Consider the following 16942-nt stretch of genomic DNA (forward strand, 5'->3'; position numbering starts at 1 on the left):
CCCCTTTTTCCTAATGTCCTCCCTGCTATTCCTTATGTTCCACAAATAAGTGAAACCATCTGATAATTGACTTTCTCTGCTTGACTTATTTCACTTAGTATAATCTCCTCCAGTCCCATCCATGTTGATGCAAAAGTTGAGTATTCATCCTTTCTGATGGCTGAGTAATATTCCATTGTATATATGGACCACATTTTCTTTATCCATTCATCTGTTGAAGGGCATCTCGGCTCTTTCCACAGTTTGGCTATTGTGGACATTACTGCTATGAACATTGGGGTGTATATGGCCCTTCTTTTCACTACATCTGTATTTTTGGAGTAAATACCCAGTAGTGCAATTGCTGGGTCATAGGGTAGCTCTATTTTTAATTTTTGAGGAACCTCCACACTGTTTTCCAAAGTGGCTGTACCAATTTGCATTCCCACCCAGTGTAAGAGGGTTCCCCTTTCTCCACAACCTCTCCAACAAACGTTTGAAACAACAAAGTTTCTTGCCTTGTCAATTTTTGCCATTCTAACTGGTGTAAGGTGGTATCTCAATGTGGTTTTGATTTGAATTTCCCTAATGGCTAATGATGATGAACATTTTCTCATGTGTTTGTTAGCCATTTGTATGTCTTCTTTTGAGGAGTGTCTGTTTATGTCTTCTGCCCATTTTTTGACTGGATTATTTGTTTTTTGGGTGTTGAGTTTGAGAAGTTCTTTATAGATCTTGGAAATCAGCGCTTTGTCTGTAGTGTCATTTGCAAATATCTTCTCCCATTCTGTGGGTTGCCTCTTTATTTTGTTGACTGTTTCCTTTGCTGTGCAGAAGCTTTTTATCTTGATGACGTCCCAAAAGTTTATTTTCGCTCTTGTTTCACCTGCCTTTGGAGATGTATCTTGAAAGAAGTTGCTGTGGCCAATGTCGAAGAGGTTACTGCCTATGTTCTCCTCTAGGATTTTGATAGATTCCTGTCTCACATTGAGGTCTTTCATTCATTTTGAGCCTATCTTTGTGTATGGTGTTAGAGAATGGTCGAGTTTCATTCTTCTATATATAGCTGCCCAATTTTCCCAGCACCATTTATTAAAAAGACTGTCTTTTTTCCATTGCATATTTTTTCCTTTGTCGAAGATTATTTGACCATAGAGTTGAGGGTCCATATCTGGGCTCTCTATTCTGTTCCATTGGTCTGTATGCCTGTTTTTGTGCCAGGACCATGCTGTCTTGGTGATCACTGCTTTGTAATATAGCTTGAAATCCGGCAACGTGATGCCCCCAGCTTTGTTTTTCTTTTTCAACATTTCCTTGGCGATTCAGGGTCTTTTCTGATTCCATACAATTTTTAGGATTGTTTGTTCCAGCACTTTGAAAAATGTCATTGGAATTTTGATTGGGAGAGCACTGAAGGTATAGATTGCTCTGGGCAGCATAGACATTTTAACAATGTTTATTCTTCCGATCCATAAGCATGGAATGTTTTTCCATCTTTTTGTGTCTTCTTCAATTTCTTGCATGAGTGTTCTGTAGTTTGTATAGATTCTTTACCTCTTTGGTTACGTTTATTCCAAGATATGGTTTTTGGCGCTACTGTAAATGAAATCGATTCTCTAATTTCTCTTTCTACAGTTACATTGTTAGTGTATAAGAAAGCAACTGATTTCTGTGCATTGATTTTGTATCCTGCCATACTGCTGAATTGCTGTATGAGTTCTAGTAATTTGGGGGTGGAGTCTTTTGGGTTTTCCACATAACGTATCATGTCATCTGCAAAGAGAGAGTTTGACTTCTTTGACAATTTGAATTACCTTTTATTTCTTTTTGTTGTCTGATTGCTGTTGCTAGGACTTCTAGTACTATGTTGAACAACAGTGGCAAGAGTGGGCATCCTTGTCATGTTTCTGATCTTGAGGGAAAGGCTCTCAGCTTTTCCCCATTGAAGATGATACTCGCTGTGGGTTTTTCATAGATGGATTTTATGAAATTGAGGAATGTTCCCTTTATCCCTATACTCTGAAGAGCTTTAATCAGGAAAGGATGCTGTATTTTGTCAAATGTTTTTCCTGCATCAATTGAGAGGACCATATGGTTCTTCTCTCTCCTCTTATTAGTGTGTTCTGTCACATTGATTGATTTGCGAATGTTGAACTACCCTTGCATCCCAGGGATAAATCCCACTTGGTCATGGTGGATGATCCTTTTAATGTACTGTTGGATCATATTAGCCAGGATTTTGTTGAGAATTTTGGAATCCATATTGATCAGGGATATTGGTCTGAAATTCTCCTTTTTGATAGGGTCTTTGCCTGGTTTGGGGATCAAGGTAATGCTGGCTTCACAGAGTGAGTCTGGAAGCTTTTCTTCTGTTTCTACTTTTTGAAACAGCTTCAGGAGAACAGTCCTTTGCATTTACGAGACCCTACTTTGTGCCAAGTTACAAAGGCTGACTTGCACCTTTCCCACAGTTGACTGCTAGTTAACTGGAGACCCAGAGATTAAATAACTTGCCCAAGGTCAGAGGCAGAGGAACAGGTATGCTCTCTTCAGGCAGATGAGCTGCATTAAAAGATGATGAGCATGTAATGATGATCCTGATAACAATGGAAGCTAACATTGACTGAATGATGATTATGTTCTACTAAATATTAAAATATAGAGCTATCCAAACTGGTACTGGAGAAGTCAGAAAAGACTTAAACATACAAAGTGTAATAGAAGTGTGAGGAGCAAATACAGATATACTTTTAAATATTTTATTTTATTTATTTTTTAGAGAAGGGGGAGACAGAGAGAGAGAGAGAGACAGAGAGAAAATCTCAAGCAGGCCCCACACCCAGTGCAGAGCCTGATGCAGGGCTCAATTTCACAGCTGAGATTGGACCTGAGCCAAAATCAAGAGTCAGATGCTTAACTGACTGAGCCACCCAGGCACCCCAATACAGATATACTTTTAAACAATCTTGACATGGCAAGTTTCCTAAGAATGAAACAAAACCCAGAAACTATAAAGAAAAAGGATACATAGGAAGAAGGAAGAAAAATTTAAAAATATATACATCATAGACAAAGAAAAACACAATTTGGGTAAAAATATTTACCACACACCTGACAAAGGACTATTCTTTCGGTATACGAAGAGCTCTTATAAACCAATCAAGGACAAATAACCCAAAAGAATATGAATGGGCAGTTAAAAAAGAGTTCAAAAGGCCAAACACAAAAAGATGGTAAACATCATTCATAATTTAAAAAATGCAAATCAAAATAATGGCATCTGATTTTTTTACCTATTAGAGTCACAAAGCTTTAAAAAATCTGAACATAACTAGCTATAGGTAAACTGGTACAGTGTTTGGGGAGGGCAACTTAGCCCTCTTTCCTTAAATGGAAGGTAGAACTATTTTCGAAGGACTGCCAACGTAAGTTATAAAGTATAAAATAAGATGCACAGCAGCATGTGTATAGTATAATCTCATTTATCTAAAAAAAATTTTTTAAACCTGTACCAAAGCCAAAGACATCACAAGAAAAGGAAACTTACAAATAGCCCTCATGAACACAGATGGAAAAAATCCTTAATAAAATATTAGCAAATCATATCCAGCAATATATGAAAAGGTTTATACATCATGACCAAGTGGGGTTTACCCCAGAAATGCAAGGTTGGCTCAATATCTGAAAATCAATGTAATATACCATATAAAGGACAAAACCACAATCTTCACAAAGAAAAAACACTTGAAAAAATCCAACAGATATTCATGATAAAATCTCCCAACAAATTAAGAATAGAAAGGAACTTCCTCAATCAGATAAAGAGCAGCTATGAAAAACCCACAGCCAACACCATACTTAATGGTGAAAGACAAATGCTTCCTCCTAAGATGACTGACAAGGCAAAGATGTCCACTTTTGCCATTTCTATTCAACATTGTGCTATATAAATGCAAATAATATTCACTGAAGCAAATAATTAATTAAAGGCATCCATACTGAAAAGAAGTAAAGGAGCTTTTATTGTAGATCACATATCTTGTATTTAGAAAATCCTACGGAAACCCAAAACAACTACTAGAACTAATAAAGTGAGTAAGGTCGGAAACTACAAGACCAACATATAAAAATTAACTGTACTTCCACATACTAGCAACAAACAAACCCAAAATGAAATTTCAAAAATACCTCCATTTATAATACCTTCAAAAAGAGTAAGATATTTAGGAATAAATTTTTTTAAACATACATTTATTTATTCTAGAGACAGAGTGTGCACACAAGCAGGGGGAGGGGCAGAAGGAGAGGGAGAGAATTTCAAGCAGGCTCCGACTCCCTGCTGAGCGCAGAGCCTGATGCAGGGCTTGATCTCACCACCCTGAGATCAGACGTGAGCAGAAATCCAGAGTTGGGTGCTTAACTGACTGAGCCATCAAGGTGCCCCAGGAATAAATTTCTTTTAAAAGACTTGTATACCGAAAATTACAAAACATTCTAAGTAACTGGAGAGACATTCCATTTTCATGGACTGAAAGACTCAATATTGAGAGGATGGCAATTCTTCCCAAACTGATCTACAGATTCGAGGCAATCCCTATCAAAATCCCAGCAGGCTTTTTTATAGAAACTGACAAGTCAACCCTAAAATTATTTGGAAACACAAAGGACCCAGAACATCCAAAACAATGTTTAAGAATAACAAATTCTAAGCTTATTTCATTTCTAAGCTTATTATAAAGCTACAGTAATCAAGACGGTGTGGTAAGGATATGCATAAAGATCAATGGAAATTCAAAGTCCAGAAATAAATCCATATGTTTATAGTAAATTGATTTTCAACAAGTTGCCAAGGCAATTCAATAATGAATGGATAGTCTTTTCAACAAATGACTCTTGACATTTGGCTAGCTGCATGTAAAAGGAACCTCACACCATACACAGAAATTAACTCAACATGTATCTTAGACCTGAATAGACAAGCAAAAACTATAAAACTTCTAGAAGAATAGTTATGAGACAATCTTTGTGACACTGAGTTAGGCAAAGATGTCTTAGATACAACACCAATAGCACAATCTATATTTAAAAAATTGATAAAATTGATTTCATCAAAATTTAAAACTTTTACACTTCAAAAGATATCATTAAGAAAATGGAAGACATGGACCTAGAGGGTATTATGCTAAGTGACATAAGTCAAACAATAACAAATATCATATGATTGCACTTATATGTAGAATCTAAACAACAAAACAAACAAATAAACAAGACAGAAACAAACTCTAAATATAGAGAACAAACCAATGGTTGCCAGAGGTGGGATGGGGGGATGAGCAAAACAGGTGAAGGGGATTAAGAGGTACAAACTTCCAGCTATAACATAAGCAAGTCTAGGGGCGCCTGGGTGGCTCAGTTGGTTAAGTCTCCCTGCTTCAGGCGCTCTGCTCAGTGGGGAGCCTGCTTCTCCCTCTTCCTCTGCCTGCCACTCCCCCTGCTTGTGCGCACATGCTCGCTCTCTCTAATAAATAAATAAAACCTTAAAAAAAAAGTCATGAGGATGTAAAGTACAGCAAAGGAAATACAGTCAAAAATACTATAATATTATAATATCTTTGTATGGTGAGAGAGGGTAACTACACTTACAATGGTATGCATTTTGTAATGTATATAAAATATCATATTGTACAACTGAAACTAATATATTGTATGTCAATTATACTTCAATTTTTTTAAATTAAAAAAAATGAAAAGCCACAGACTAGAAGAAAAATCTTTGTAAATCACATATCTGATAGAGAACTTGTATCCAGAATACATAAAAAATTCTTACAACTTAATGATAAAACAATCCAATTTAAAAAACCGGCAAAAGATCTGTATACACATTTTACCAAAGAAGATATACAACTGGCTAATAAGCACATGAGATGATGTTCAATATCACTTGTCATTAGGGAATTGCAAACTAAAACCACAATGAGGCACACCACACATCCATGAGAATGGCCAACCTCAAAGACACAGACAATAGCAAGTGTGGACAAAGATGGACAAACTGGAACCCTCATATATTGATGGGAACATAAAATGGTACAGCCATGGGAAAGTTTGGCAGTATCTTTAAAAAATTCAACAGAAACTTACCACACTACCCGGCAATTCCAATCCTAGGCATTTACCCAAGAGAAGAGGAAACAGTTGTCCATACAAAGACTTGTACATGAATGCTCCTAATAGCTTTGATCAAAAAGTCCAAAGCTGGAAATAATCCAAACACCCATCAACTGGTGAAGGGGGAAACAAAATGCAGTACAGCCATGCAATGGAATAGTATTCAGCAATAAAAAGAAGTGAACTACCAATTCCTGTTACACCACTGACAAATCCCATAAATGTAATGCCAAGTTCATGAAGCCAGATGCAAAAGTCTTTATGGTGTATGATTCCACTTAAGTGAAATGCCCAAGAAAGGCAAATCTAGAGACAGAAAGATCAGTGGTTGGCCAGTGTGGGAGCAGGGACTGACTCCAAGTGTCAATCCCTCGGCTGTAAGGGAACCTGATGGGGTGACAAAAATGTTCTAAACTTTGTGTTATTGTGATGATGACTGAATAGGTCTATACATTCACTAAAATTGAATGAACTATATTCATTGAACTACACACTTAAAATCAGTCATTTGAATGATAAATTAATGAACTACATTATTTGTAATATTCAGTTCATAAACTGAATGAACTATATTCATTCAACTATACACTTAAAATCAGTCATTTTATGGTGTTAAATGACACCTTTATAAACCTGAAGGAAAAAAATAACCAGCTCAAGGGAGGACTTGTCACAGATGAAACAAATCTGGCAATTTAATGGTAATTCTTGAAGCTGGGTGATGGGTTATGGGGATTCCTTATACTATTTCTTCTACTTTTGTACATGTTGAGCATTTTTTATAATAAAAAGTATTTTTAAACAGACATTTCATGTGTACAAAAATGTTCTAGGGAAAAAAACTTTTCAATCAATGACTACGTACCTCTGATGAATGCCTGGGGGCAGCAGGATGACTTTCATTTCTTTTATAGCTTTTTTATTCTTTTTCCATGTACATGGATCACTCATATTCAAAATAAATATTTACATTTTAAGAAAGGGAAGGAGATGGCTGCCTCTGAAAATACTTGGGGAAATTCCCCTGAAAATGTACAGAAAATGGAAGCTATAAGGTAAGAACAAAGCAGGGGGGATTCTGGCAAGATGTGAGTAACCAGTGCTCATTTCGGTAGCACACACACTAAAACTGGAATGATAAAGATTCGCACGGCCCCCGGGCAAAGACGTGTGAGTAACCAGACAAGATCAGTAATCCTTAACTGTAGGGAGAGTACTGCAGACCCCTCTGAGCATCTTATAAGTCACCAGATGAAAGGTACAGCACAGGGAATATAGTCAAGGATATTGTAACAATGTTGTATGGTGACAGATGGTAGTTACACTTGTTTAAGCATAGGTTTAGAGCTGCTGAATCAAGTTGTTGAATCACTATGTTGTGTGCCTGAAACTAGTACAACATTGTGTGTCAACTATCCTTCAATTAAAGAAAAAAGTGCTATAGACCCTGTTCCCAGAAAAAACACTCCAAACACAACCTGATGTATGATTCCAGGAGGATCAAGGACCTAGAAGTTCATGGGCCCCAGACAAGACCCTTGTACTGGTTACCATTTAAACCTCTTTGACACTCTTTCACTTCATTATCTCTGCAGCCCAGACAGCCTGATAGAGGATGCTGGACCCATAGTTCATTTCTGTAAGGAAGTTGGAGAGTAGCAAAATACCTGCTTCTTGGGAAATTCCTTTGTATCTTCCTTTAATTTTCAATTGATCATCATAGGAACTTCCATGTGAAGTTCAGCCTGAAAAGCCAATTAAGTATTTAGCAAATGCCTGTTCAGAGCCAAGAAAAGGAATGGCAGTGCTAACACGTGAACCAGCTCATTCAACATTTTGCTTCACTTGGTTTCTAAGTCACGAGACAGCAAAGGCAGCATGTCAAGAAGCAAGGTGATAGCAATCTAGAAGCCCTTCATGCTGTAATCTAACACCCCATCACTGGCAAAGATATGGGTGACCTGGAAAGTTATAAAGCTCAAGAGACCCAAGAATCAAGGCCTTGCCCTCCCAATGTATTTTATTCTTGGGGGGCTGGGCATGCAGAAAAAAACTCTCCCAAGAACCCAGTGAAGAACTGCTAGAACTAAAAAGTACCCCTCACTTCCTAAAATTTGCTCCACCCAGTTTGGAAGGTGTGAACAAGGAACTTCTTCCAAAAAAAGAAGAAGAAGAAGAAAAAAAAAAAGAAGTTTCATCCTGTGAACTAAAATTTAGTTCATTCGCTCACATTTCTCTGTGGCCAGAAGTTAACCTTTTCTCTTCTGGAGCCCCCTGCCTTGCAGTCTTCTTTCCCATAAATAGCATCACCTAGTGATTGACTCTGGCCTGTCTGTGGACAGCCTTTCTGGCCCCTGGTTCCTATCCCATACATTTCCTGCCATAAAAGCAGCACCGTCCCTTTTTTTTTTTTTTAAGATTTTATTTATTTAATTGACAGAGAGAGAGAGAGAGAGAGAGAGACAGCGAGAGAGGGAACACACGCAGGGGGAGTGGGAGAGGGAGAAGCAGGCTTCCCGCTGAGCAGGGAGCCCAATGTGGGACTCGATGCCAGGACCCTGGGATCATGACCTGAGCCGAAGGCAGTCGCTTAACCAACTGAGCCACCCAGGCGCCCCAAAGCAGCACCTTCCTGAACAGTAAGCTAGATTCTTCTATTTCCTTCTCAAAGATACAGTCACCATTTTAAGATCATGTAGTAACTGCTCCCCAGATTAAGAAAAAAAGAGAGGAAAAAAAAAAGAAAGAAAAAGGCTGTGGGGCACAGTTTGCCGTTAACTGAAATCGATTACCCAATCAGCTAGAGCTCCCCAAGAATTCAACCACACATGCAAGATGGCTAATGACAGCTCAGGACTACTTACCAAGCAGCCCCCATGGAGCTAAAGAACTCACAGAGGGAAAAAAAAAGAAAAAGAAAAAAAGAACTAAATTAGCCACAGGAGGCTCTGAAAATGTAGCCTTTATTTCAGAGCCCAGAGATACAGAGTTGCCGTTGAGCACAGATACATAGAAAGACTGCAAACTGCTCTTTGGGAGTAGGAAAAAATGGGCAGCCAGCTGTGGAAATCCAAGTGAAAGAGCTACCCTCACCAAGCAATGGACAACCCGATCTAAACCTTGAGGCCAGAAAGGGCAGAAATAAAACACAAGAACTATACTGACCTTCCCTCTCCCCTTTGGGCATTTATAAAAGCATGCTCAATTAGTTGAAGCAACCAGCTTAAATGGTTCGCCTCTGGAAGACTTCAAACCTTGGAACAGAAAAATTAGAGAGCTCTCTTTGTGCCAGGAGCTCTCATCTCATATTTCATTTAATAATCACAACAATCCTTTGAGGACAGTGTCACCCCTCACTTTAAAAGTAAGGAAACCGATTCAGTATGGGATAATAAAAAGTTCTGAAGATGGATGGTGGTGAGGGTTGCACAACACTGTGAATGTAATTAATGCCACCGATCGTACACTTCAAAAACTTCAAATGACACCTTTTGTTATATTTATGTTACCACACACGCACAAAGATTTCTAAAACGGTTAACTGCGGTTAAAAAAAAAAAAAAAAAGCTTGTCCAAAGGTATTAAATCAATCACAGGTCCTTAGACCAAGCCTTAGTTTCTTCACCTGTAAAATGGGCTTTCGTAAGGATCCCATGGAATATTGGATGGGCATATGGTTTATCAACTGAAATATATCATGTGAGTAGAACCTTTTCCCTTGAAGTCAGGTCACACAGGGGATTACCACACACCTTTTATAGTTTTTGAATCAGAATGTCAGAGTAGGAAACACTTTATAGAGAGATGATCTTATTCAGGGGTTGCAAATTCAAACACATAGCAGGACCATGCAAGTGACCTAAGTAGTGAGACGGCTCCGGAGTGATACAGGAGAGTGCCGAGACAGGAAGTGATGAGCTGGGCCCTGTGTGGAGCATGCCTCTGACAGGGAATCTGGGCCCAAATTCTCAAGAGAAAATGAAAACCTAGCTTTTAAATGTGAAATATTCCCAATTAAATGTTGGCAACCAACTCAAAAACTTTTAAGTCTGGTGCCAGTCAAAAGCAAAGCAAAGCAAAGCAAACCAACGCACCCCAAATCAAGTCCACGTGAAGATGTGGTCCACGGGACTGCCAAATTTACATCTGATGTACCATGAGTAGAAACTGAGGCTCAGAGATGGTAAGTGACTTGCCAGGGTACCCAAACTCCCTTCTAAACTGGCTTAAGAATTCAGTTCCAACTTGTGCTTTGATTTTGTTTTTTAAGAACTGCTAGGAGCACTTAGCATACCCACTGAATACAAAACCTGGGGACTTCAGATAGTGGGAGGCCTGTTAGTTTAATGCTCAGGCATAGGTGAGAAATCAGGTTAGGAAGGCAGAGAAGGAAGCAATGAAGAGGACTGAGATGGAAGTCCTGGGTGTCCCCAACAGTGCCCCATTTGGGAAACACTAGTGTCAGCAAATGGTTCAGGGATCAAAGCAGGTTGGGGGGTGGTAGGTGGCTATCATTCTTCTGTGGCCAGATGGCCCTGCTCATCCTGGCTCCTTCCCACCTTCCTGCCAGTGCCCAGAGATCAAAACTCGACCTTCTCCAACATTCTGCGACCCGTTTCTTTAATGCCAAGATCAAAGGGGAACTTTTGTCCAAGTTGTAAAAGAGAAACCAAGAGGCAACTTAATGTTGTCTCAGCCTTCTCTGTACTTCCTGAGAGGATGAAGGCACTCCTTTAAAGGGACTGCTCGGAGAAACACATCTGACCCAGGGCCTGATGTTGGCCCCTTGGCTCCAAGGACACAGTGGCTCCTGCAGAATTCATGCCAGGTAGGGCAACTGGAGATCAAAGAGACAGCACAACCAACAGACAGCAGCCTGGAAAGACTACAGAAACTATGATCATGGAAAACAAACAAACTTAAATTTGAGTATTCTAAACTACAGAATTTTCAACCTGAAATTTTGCAACCATCAAGTCCAAACCTTCATTTCATATGTCATCCATGGCTACAGACCAAAAAAGCCGAAGTGATCTGCCCCAGGCCACAGGGTAGGTCAGTGTCAGTGCTGGGGCTAAGCCCGAGACTGCTGACTCTGGCTCTAGGCCTCCATCCTCCATGGGCTGATCCCAATCCACACTGGAGGCCCAGACAAGACTGCAACTTCGCACACGTGGGACCGGTGGCAGAGTGCAGGCCTCTACGGTCCAGACTTTGTCATGAGATACAGTGCCTGTTTCTTTCTTCTGACTGGGGCTGCGGGGCTTGCCTAGCACGGCCTCCATCTGCTCAAGTGAACCTTGTGGCCATTCAGCCCATTCCCCTGCCTCCAGACTGGATCAGAGCATTGTCAACTCACCTAGCAATTCTAAACCTAGGTACGTGCCCAAGAAAACAGAAAATGTGTGTTCCCATAGAAACACATATGTGCACATAAATGTTCACAGTAACATTCACAACCGCCAGAAAGTAGAAAAAAAAAAATCCCAGAGTCCATCAACGGATGAAGGGCTAAACAAAATGTGGTGTATCCGCACAATGGAATATTATTCGGCCATAAAAAGGAATGAAGTACTGACACTTGCTACAACATGAACTTTGAAAACATTATGCTGTCTTAAAAAAAAAAAAGCCAGATACAAAACACCACATACTCTATGATTCCAGTTATATGAAATGTCCAAAATAGGCAAATCTTATATAGACAGAAAGTAGATAAGTGGTTGCCAGGGACTGAGGAGAGTGGGGAGTGGGAAGTCACAGCTAATGGGTTTCTTTTTGGGTGATGAAATGTTCTAGAAGTGAATGGTGGTGAAGATTGCACAACTTTGTGAATATATGAAAAACCACTATAGTGTCTACTTCAAAAGGGCAAATTTTAGAGTATATGAATTATATCCAATAAAGAAAGGAAAAAGATAAAACCCAGACAGTATGGACAATGATAGATGTGAGAGAAGCACAGTTTTATTCTCCAAATGGAGGTTTCCAGACTCCTGCGATGCCTACAAATGTACTCAGAGGACACTTTCCAAGTTCCACCAAAATAATATTCCCCAGAGCATATGCCATATGCTCAGTATTTCTATAAAGAATGAGATATGAGCCTGCCTCTCTCACCTAAGATCCAGGTGGATCAACTCAGTATCCTGTAACTTTATAAAGTCATCTAAATCCAGGGTAGGAGGAAAGCAGGAAAAGTAGAGAGAACTTCTGCTGACACCAGCTAAATCTCCTGCTATGGTGGGAGAAGTGTTGCCCTGCAGGTTTAGGAAACACCCACTGTGCTAACACACCTGAGAGGTGGCAGCCCAAGCCCCGGGGAAGAAGAGCCGTTCACTAAGAAAAGCGAGGGAGAGAAAAGCCCATAAAATACCTCTAGAAACCCATAGCCCTTTCTTTTTCAAAGATTTTATTTATTTATTTATTTATTTATTTGAGATAGAGCGAGAGAGCGAGCGAGGAGGAGCCGGGGGGGGGGGGGCTACAGGCAGAAGGACCAGGGTTTGATCCCAGGATCCTGGGATCATGACGGGATCATGACCTGAACCAAAGGCAGACGCTTAACCGACTGAGCCACCCAGGCGCCCCCTAACTTTCAAAACCTAAAAGACAAACAAAAAACCTAGCCTGTTCCCACGGTCACTGAATCCACTAGCTTAATTCCTCTTTGGTTGTATGAATTGCCACAGAAACTCATATACCCCAAAGCAGATCCACACCCCCCTTCCCCACCGGTTGTGAAACTTAATGTATACAAGGGTGTGGGGACTGTTCTGACTTCCTGTAATAAAGTGCTTGACACAGCCCAAACTCAAGTCTATCTGTGACCCCACTTTGCCTGTTACACAAATCCCTCTGTAATAAATTCACTTCCATGCATTTTCACTATTGCATCAAACATAAAGTTTCTCATGTGCATCCTTTAAACTGGCCTCTGTGAGTCACTATACATTACATCCTCAGTTTCTTAACATCAGTTACTGTAACCACCATGAAAGCACACAGGACAAGACTCCCATGTGACATGATATACACTGAATCACTGTGCTTTCCACTCAGCTTACAATAAAATCCCAACTCCTCTTCATGGTTTTTTGCAGGCTGAAAGCACACCGGCTCCCCTAGTGTAATGTTCTGAAGGGTAGGAAGGGGAAGCACCCTCAAAGAACAGTCTGTTTCAACATGCAGCCCATAGACTGCAAACTGTAGACTACAATCCACTGCAATTATAGGCAGGCTTTTAGAAACACAGCTGCTCCTGCCTCTCTCCAGTTTCATCTTGTATCAATCCTTCCCACCTTCACCCCTTCACCATACTTCAGTCCCTCCAGCCTTCTGTGTTCCTCCAATATACCAAGCTCTTTCCCATGTTGGTCCTTTACACTTGCAATTTCCTTTGCCAGGAACACTCTTTGCCTTGCTGGTTCCTTCTTGTCAGTGGGGTCTCAACTCATGTCAACTCTGAAAAGACTTCTCTGACCATTTATTTTTTTATTTTTATTTTTTTTAAAGATTTTATTTATTTATTTAACAGAGAGAGACACAGTGAGAGAAGGAACACAAGCAGGGGGAGCGGGAGAGGGAGAGGCAGGCTTCCCGCCGAGCAGGGAGCCCGATGTGGGGCTCGATCCCAGGACCCTGGGATCATGACCTGAGCCGAAGGCAGACGCTTAACGACTGAGCCACCCAGGCGCCCCTTCTCTGACCATTTAATCCAAAGTAGTTGTGTCACCCCATCACTCTCAATCACTATCACTTCGCCCCTTGCTGTCTTCACAGCATTTACCACTATCTGACATTATCTTGTTCATCTACTTGTTGGCTTGTTCACTGCCTGTCTCAAGACTAGAAAAGCCCCGCAACGGTGGGCATCTTAACCCTCTACTTCACAACAACATTCCTAGGTCTTGGCAAAGGGCAGGCATTGTGTATTTGTTGATTAAATCAATGTGTGCCAGAAATATGTACTGCTAACTTATTACCTCTTAAAAACCTCTGAACGGGGCAGGAATTACCCAGTGCAATGCTATAAATGCCACTTTATTGAAGTTTTTCCCTATGGCAAGGGAGGTGTGACTTTTCCCATTACATTCTTATACCATGCTTGTTCTGAATGTGGTCCAGAAAAAAATTTGGTTTTGACATCTCACTCACTCATGGTTTAAATCGAAGTCTGAGACTTCGATTCCCTGAGAAATCAGGGAAGGCTGGGAAATCTTGTACCTGACCTCAGGTTCTAAATAAGGAATCCCTCATTAAACAAAAAGGAGGTTATCTGTTGGTTAACAGAAGGAGGGAAGCTCATTGTCAGCCAATAACCTACCCTTGTTTGGAGAAAGCCAACACCAAAGAATTTAAACAAGAATCTGCCTTTGCTAAAGTCAAATGTCACCTCCTTTTTTCCTGGGTTTTCCTTTGCATTCACTCCTAGGATGAAATTATCTGCAGAGGAAGCAACATACAGAAGACCTAGAAAATCACTCTGGACAAAGTGACTTCAATTCTGGTTTTGGTCTCTTGACAAGCAGAATGCGAGCTGAGCTTCTGGGAGAAAGGCCACTCCTTCATAGGTCTACTTCCAGGATTCTGTACAGGAGCCAGTAAGTTCTGACCCATTTTCCAGGCACAGTTCTTTCACCTGCACCCTTATCCACATACAGCCTTCATCTTAACGAGCTCCATTCTAACCAACTTTTTCCCTAAAGGGTTGTGTGGTCCTGCAGGGGCACCCAAGGGGGAGGCAGCCAGACAAGGCTAGTAGAGTGTTTTTCAAAACATAGTTCACAGATCACCTGCATCATAATCACTGGAGTGCTTATAAAAATGCAGATTCCTGGGCATCACCTAGACCTACTGAATTGGAACTTTGGGAGTGGGGCTCAGGAACCTGCATTTTTAACATGCCTCCCCCAACACACCCCGAGTCTTATTCACGGTGAAGTTTGAGAACCAATGGGATAAAAGCTCCCCAGGAGAGAGGCAGACAGTTGATTTAGAGAAGACCGCATAAATGTTTAGGAAGGGTCTGGAAATAGAAAATGGAGGAGAGCGGTGTAAGGGCATGCTCCGGGGTAGCGGCAGTCAAGACCTGTGCGCGGTGGGAACAGTTACTGAAGGTGGACATGAGGACAGGGCTCTGGAAAGGATCTGAGACGGGCCTTGGGCTGGGTGGCTGGTCCGTGGTGAGGTCGCATCCGCGGACTGGTCAGGACAGAGGGGAGGAGGAAGGCGGAGAGCAAAGTCTGGACGTAAGGAGGAGGAGCGAGGGTGGGAACAGGGGGATCTTCGGAGAGATCCAGGCTGGGAAGTGAAAATTAGAAAAAGGGGGTCACAGGAGGCGGAGACCAAAGCAGTAATAGGAACCGGCGGAGACGGTAACCGAGACCTTTCCTCCGACCGAGTGCCTCCCCCAAAACTCTGGGCCTTGACAAGCCTGAGTGCGGGGCCAGGGTCGGGGAGGGGGAGTTTGGGAGAGACAAGCCCAGTCAGGGACATCCCTCAAGCCTGAGCTACGGGTCCCGGAGGTGGCTCCGGCCAGGCATGGGGCGCTGGAGGGTCCTGGGATCCCCCGGAGGGCCCCGCTCCAGCTCTGGCTCCCGGAGTCTCCTTCACTCACCATCGCAGCCGCCATCTTGGATCCACGTGTCGCCGTAATGACGTCAGCGGAAGTGGTGTTTCCCTGGTTACGGAGTTTAACTCCGCTGGGTGCTGCCTGGCTTCAAACTCTCCTGTAGTCGTGGTCAGCGGAGAGGTAAGAAAACTTTGCTCCTGATCCTCAGCCTGGTGTGGGCAGTGAGGTCGCTGATTAGGTGACGAGCGGATGGTGTAACTATGGGAGCCATATTAACTCCTGGCAGAAACTGCTCCTCCTCCCCCCATTGTATTGTGGGTAGTGGGGGGGTGTGTGCGTATACACGTCTGTTCTCTGGACGCCATCTTTACTATTGGCAGGAAGACTGGTTGCCAGGGTTACCCGAGGCCTTGATTTGATGAGTGGGTTTGGTACCAGGGCTCCAATAGCAGCCCAACTGCGGGAATAATTTGTAATTAAATATATAATTATTTGCTTGACTACTTTATATCCTCTCTAATAGACTGTAATCCCTAAGAGGGTAGGATCCTGTCTTTTATTTAACCTTACTCTACTTTATTCTCATTGGCAAAATAGGTAGGGGATTATAATAAGTTTATGATGAGGATTCAATGACATAACGTTACATAGTATGTATTCATTAAATAATTGTCATTATACACTTATGTATACTTCTCCAGGTAGATGGTAAGTGCCAAATACAATACACTACTTATTAAGGGAATGAATGAAAAGCAGTGTATTTAGTAGAGGAAGACATCTTTGAATGCAGACTTCACCATGGTCTGGTTAGCTGAGAGTGTGACCGAGGTAAGTCACTAAGTCTTCCTAAGCCTCAATTTCTGATATCTGGAAAGGGGACTCAAAGAGTCACAGTGTTAAAATTGGGAGAGGCCAGAAAGTTCATTTATTCCATGTATCACTGTAAAGTGGATACAGTACCAGTGCTACCAGTGACTGTTTCCAAAAGTTGTTAAAATAATAATAATGATTAAAAATAATCAGCACTTACTGAGCACTTGCTGTGTGCTGCAGCCCTTAGCATTATGCTAAAACCATTCATAAGACTCTCTTATCTAATCCTACCTCTTGGCAGGGGGCAGTTGAACTCTGATCCCCACCTATGCGTGCCACTGTAGTGGATTGTCACAAAGATGGCTGCCAACAAGTCCTCCTATCTTTGCATGAGCATGCTGT

General features: G+C 41.4%; 1 protein-coding gene and 1 long non-coding RNA gene across 2 annotated transcripts in view; one reads left to right on the forward strand and one right to left on the reverse strand.

The window, feature by feature from the left end:
* TM9SF4 (transmembrane 9 superfamily member 4) overlaps positions 1-15977 on the reverse strand; it is a 53507-nt gene extending 37530 nt beyond the window's left edge. The window contains exon 1 of the mRNA XM_025876239.2: positions 15770-15977. Within this exon, the coding sequence (XP_025732024.1) occupies positions 15770-15784 (15 nt within the window). The 5' untranslated portion in view covers positions 15785-15977. The remainder of the gene's footprint in view (positions 1-15769) is intronic.
* LOC141370569 (uncharacterized) overlaps positions 15708-16942 on the forward strand; it is a 51754-nt gene continuing 50519 nt past the window's right edge. The window contains exon 1 of the long non-coding RNA XR_012374731.1: positions 15708-15904. This is a non-coding gene — a long non-coding RNA (uncharacterized lncRNA). The remainder of the gene's footprint in view (positions 15905-16942) is intronic.

The sequence above is a fragment of the Callorhinus ursinus genome, unplaced genomic scaffold, assembly GCF_003265705.2.
Source record: "Callorhinus ursinus isolate GAN/ISIS: 27379988/994484 unplaced genomic scaffold, GSC_fseal_2.0 scaffold38, whole genome shotgun sequence".
Lineage (NCBI taxonomy): Eukaryota > Metazoa > Chordata > Mammalia > Carnivora > Otariidae > Callorhinus > Callorhinus ursinus.